Genomic DNA, 5154 nt, shown 5'->3' with positions numbered 1-5154 from the left:
TAGGGAATAACTTCACAAACTTTGTAAATGAGTCAATTACTACTAATAAATGTTTCCTTTTTGAACGTGAATCGTATCAAATGGAATCGGCACTTTGGGTAATTCTATTGTTAACTGACTTTGGGACAGAATGTAAAATGCACTTCAAACAATTTCGAATCAACTCATCTATTTTCGTTCTCATTAAAGGAAACCAATACTTAGCCTTCATATTATTGTAGCACTTATCTGCAGCTAAATGACATAGTGTTTCATGGGACAACTTAATTAAATCATCTGGAATACTTGATGGAACATACAAAGTCCTATTCTGGTTCGTATCTTCGTGATACACAACACCATCTATCAAAACAAAACTTTTCACTTGTCGTTCTGCTAACTCGTCTCGTATTTTACTTATAACTTCGTCCCTCGTTTGCTCCGATTGCAATAGAAAGTCAATATCATCTCGCATATCTCCCACCGTGCCAACTAAATTAACCAATTCCACTTGTTTTTGTAATTCCGATATGTTTCCAAATTTCACAAGCCTTGCATTTTCTAAAGCCTTAGGTTAGGTTAGGTTAGAGCGGCTGCCAAATCATTGACACACTTAGTCCTTAAAAGGTCCATTGTGGTACCGCGTGGATCTGTATCCCCTTTCTTGAAAATCTGCTGCCTTTATTGCAGCTGGCTTAGCATAATTCCCATCCGGTTGCATTAATGAATTTTATTATTCGTTTTAGGTTTATGTTCGCCAGTTCAGATAGACTGCTCATGAAGGGATTCCCTAAGTGGTACAGTCTAGATCTGCTCAGGGCCGGGCATGAACAGAACAGGTGTTCCATCGTTTCCTCTTCCTCCTCGTCCCTGCAGCTTCTGCAGAAATCATTTCGGGGAGCGCCCAATCTGCTTGCGTGTGTGCCAACCAACCAGTGGCCTGTTAACACTCGTATTACCATTCCGCACTCGGTACAGTTTAGTCTTAATAGTTCCGAAGTTCTCTTCGCGTCAATGATTGGCCTTGTCTCGCGAGAGATGCGACAGTGCTTAACATGTGTCCATGCTAGGCTCGCAAGTTTCTTATATTGGTTTTTAATGTTAAGCTTGCAGGTGGCCATCGGCATACCAGTGTTCTCCTAGTCCGGAAGGAGCGGGACGGTAGTGCCATGCCTGGCCAGCTCATCTGCAATACAATTGCCTGTAATGTTCCGGTGACCCGGGACCCATATCAGGTAAATTTTAAACTGCAGAGCCATCTCGTGCAGAGATTTGCGGCAGGTTGATATAGTGTGGGAGTTTGTATTGGTCGAGATAATCGACCTGATAGCCGCCTGACTATCACTATAGATGTTAATCAGTTTATTCTGACAGTTTGCATCGTTCAGAAGCATCAAAGCTTCAATTATGGCAAATACTTCCGCCTGGAAGACGCTACAGTGATCCGGAAGTCTGAAGGATTTCCTGATATTAAGTTGTTCGGAGTATATAGCTCCTCCGACTTGATTATTTAATTTTGAGCCGTCAGTGTAGAAATTGACTGCCTCTGTAGGGCCCGGCTGGCCTTGCTCCCAGTCTTCTCTGGTTGGTAGCAATGCTTCAAAGGGGGTGTGGATGTATTCAATAGGTTTGCATAGATCTGTACTGGGTGGGATCATTGTGTCTTGCTGGAGTATCCTGGCATGACCGTATATTTGGGGTTTCCACTGCCCTAAGTCCCTCATCCGAACCGCAGCTATCTTAGCTCGTTCCATGCCGGCTAAGTCCAGACTTGGAAGGTTCAGAATAGCATTTAGCGCCTCGTTGGGGGTGGTGCGAAGGGCTCCGCTTATGCATAAGGATGCCATTCGTTGTACCTTGTTTAGGTTTGTTGTGGTTGTCTGCTTCATTAGCGCGGGCCACCATATTGACACTCCCTAGAGCAGAATAGGCTTAACTATCGCTGTGTGTATCCAGTTGACGATTTTTGGGGACATGCCCCATTTCGTTCCGATGGCCTTTTTGCAGGAGTAGAGGGCAATTGTTGCCTTCCTCGTTCTCTCTTGGCTGTTTAGTCTCCTTGTCAGACGCTTATCTAATACTAACCCCAAATACCTGGCGTTGTCACTGAAGGAGAGAGAGCAGTTATTTAATATTGGTGGGTTTAGTTGAGGAATCTTGTATCTGTTTGTAAACAGCGCCAGTTCCATTTTCGAGGGGTTTACCCCTAGACCTCTTTCTGTTGTCCAGTCAGAGAGTATTTTAAGTTTGGCGGTCATTAGATCGCATAGTGTCTGAGGAAATTTTCCTGAGAAAATAATGGCTACATCGTCCGCATATGCCACAACCTTGCATCCACCCCCTTCCATGTAGCACAACAGCTTATTTACTGCGATGTTCCATAGCAGGGGGGAGAGTACACCACCCTGAGGGGTTGCCCTGTTCACGAACCTTGTTTGTGTTGAGATTCCTAGGGTGGAGGTTACCATTCTGCTCATCAGCAATTTATGGATTAACTCCACGACTTTGATCTCAACACCCAGGTCGGTGAGGGATTCGGTTATGGCTGTAGGGAGAACATTGTTAAAAGCGCCCTCTATGTCCAGAAATGCAGCAAGTGCGTATTCCTTGTGATTGAGTGACTTTTCGATTTGGCTGACTACCGCGTGTAGAGCTGATTCGGTGGACTTGCCTTTTGAATATGCATGCTGCGCTGCTGATAACTGTTTCGAGTCCATGACTGACCTGATGTGCAGTCCAATCAGTCGCTTTCTCTTAAGGAGAAAGGATGTCAGACATATGGGCCTAAAATCTTTCGTCATCGTGTGCGAGGCTTTGCCCGCTTTGGGTATAAAGACTACCTTTGTTTCCCTCCATGTTGATGGCAACGTTCCTATCCTAAAAATGGTACGGAAAATTGTCTTTAGCCAGTTGATGGCAAGTTGACCTGCGTGTTGGATGTGCGCAGGTGAGATATGATCGGGTCCTGGTTATTTGATGGGTTTGAAGTTGTTTATGGCCCAACTTATGTTGCGTTCGGAAAGAAGCGTTTCCAAGTCAATGCTTAGACCTGCATGATTTTCTGGGAGACGTTCTACCGGGAGACTACCCGGAAAGTGGGTGTCTAGTAGTAGGCTTAGGGACTCCTCACTAGAGTCTGTCCACGAGCCATCTGGTTTTTGAAGGTACCCCAAGGAGGGGGTTTGTTTCGGAGAGGATCTTCCTAAGCCGAGCTGCATCGGCTGTTTCCTCTATGTTTGAGCAGAAGGTCTGCCAAGCTGATCTTTTTTCTTTCCTTATGGCCTTCTTGTAGGAGGCTAGTTCTAACTTGTACTGTTGCCATTTTAGATCCTCATTTCCTGCTTTTGCCCTGTTAAAAAGGGTTCTGCAACTTCTGCAAGGCTTTTTGGTTCCTCTCGGTTTGCGTTTAGGGTGGGCTGCTTCGAAAGCCGAGTTGCAGGCATTCGTGAACATCCCTACTATGTTATCAAGACTGAGTATATCACTGTTGTCATTTGGGGGTTCTATTGGAAGAATGTTTAGTAGGGCTTCCCTATAAGCGCGCCAGTTGGTACGTCTATGGTTGACGAATTCAGCTGGAGTAGAAGGGTCTAGTGATAAAGTGGTTTCTATAAATCTATGGTCAGAGAAAGAGTGTTCGTTTGAGACTTCCCAGTTTCTGACTGCTTCTAGCAGATTACCTGACACCATGGTAAGGACAATGACTGTTTGGCTATTTTTTGTGATAAAGGTGGGGGTATTACCCCTGTTGCATAGAAATAGATTTGAGCCAAGGATGAAGTTAAAAAGAGACTCACCCCTGTTGTTGCTTGTTGGGCTTCCCCACTGAGTGTGGTGAGCGTTTGCGTCGCAGCCAGTCCTAGTTTGAGCGCCTCGCTATCTTTGACCAGTGTCCGGACAAGCTCGTCTGGGGGGTCTTCCTTCTCGAAGGCCATGTAAGCTGAAGCCACCCTGATTGTAGCCACTGGAAGCTCCAGACTTGCTACGGTGATATCTCCGTTGCTGTAATTATGAAGCAGAAATATGCTAAGGTGCCTTTTGGCTAAAATGCAGGTTCTAATTTTACCTTCTTTTGGATCAAGCAGCAGCTTGAAATCTTTGGTACCTAGTCCAGCAACCATGCCTCCTACCACCCAAGGCTCCTGTATGAGTACTAGGTCTGCCCCGCCGTCAGCCAGGCGGAGCAGGAGGGCAGTTAACGCTGCTTTACTGTGATGGAGGTTCACTTGCAGTAGTCTTAGCGACATTTGCCGAGTTCCCCTCCACCACTGTGACGTCCGCTTCCTCGCTGCCGCTGAGGTCGCCGTCGTCTTCGTCCGCCGGATTCATCGCCTGCATCCCTCTGCTTAGCGACGCGTCGGTTGAGTAGCCATCTTCCGGTTCATCATCTCCAGGAGCCTCTATCTCCTCGGGAAGACCTGCTCGGCTAAGTTGCCGGTCGGGTCCTCCTTCAAGTTAGAGTCTCCCTTATAGACTTTGATGCAGATGGCACTGAATCCGAAGTTCAGCTCCCCGTGAGCGGCCTCTATTGGGGATACTGACTCCTTATTCAGTACCACGATGGCGTGGCTGATCGGCCCCTCGTGAGGTTCCACCTTTACGACTTTCCAGTCGTGCGTGGGCAAATTGGGGTTCCATCTTTGCAACATAAAAAGAAGATGTCCTCCGGTGCTTTGATAGACGACGGCAGCCATATCCTCGCTCGTAGTCTGCTGGGGACGTCGCACCAATCTAGTGCAACGATTTCCGCCCCAGGATACACCTCTCCGAGCTTCTCCGTCGCCTTCTTGTAAAGGTCAGCTGATCTCTGACTGTCGCAAGACACCACCTTGACGCTGCCCTGGAACCAGCCTGCGTCCTTGCAACATGGCGTCGGTTGGGGGAAGTCCCGGAGCAAAGCCATGCAGATGACCGCTAGCTGCTCCTCGACCGCCTTCCACTGGTTTCTTGGGATCCGGCCTCCCGGGTTTCCCTTGTCAACCAGTCCAATCAGAACCTTGTCCCGCGCTATCTCCGCGAATGACAGGTTCTGTTGGACCCTAGATCTCTTTGCCGCAGGTCCAGGCAACTCTAGAGATCGTTGTCTCTTTGGCTGTGCACTTACAGCATTAGGCTTCTCTTGCCTATAGTTGGGGAGCACCGTCTGCGCCCATTCCACCTTCTTCAGCCATTCGG

The 5154-nt window shown here is 47.6% G+C and overlaps 1 protein-coding gene across 1 annotated transcript; it reads right to left on the bottom strand.

Annotated features, from left to right (window-relative positions):
* Positions 1 to 1118: 1118 nt before the first annotated feature.
* LOC139354415 (uncharacterized) lies at positions 1119 to 4317 on the bottom strand. Its single transcript, XM_070998644.1, has 4 exons — positions 4190 to 4317; positions 3777 to 3981; positions 2410 to 2732; positions 1119 to 1806 (listed from the first exon to the last, which is right to left on the bottom strand). The coding sequence occupies exons 1-4, from the start codon at positions 4315 to 4317 to the stop codon at positions 1119 to 1121; spliced, it is 1344 nt and encodes a 447-aa protein (XP_070854745.1).
* Positions 4318 to 5154: the final 837 nt, after the last annotated feature.

Source organism: Drosophila suzukii (assembly GCF_043229965.1).
Source record: "Drosophila suzukii chromosome 2 unlocalized genomic scaffold, CBGP_Dsuzu_IsoJpt1.0 scf_2c, whole genome shotgun sequence".
NCBI lineage: Eukaryota > Metazoa > Arthropoda > Insecta > Diptera > Drosophilidae > Drosophila > Drosophila suzukii.
This window is presented reverse-complemented; position numbering and strand designations above follow the sequence as displayed.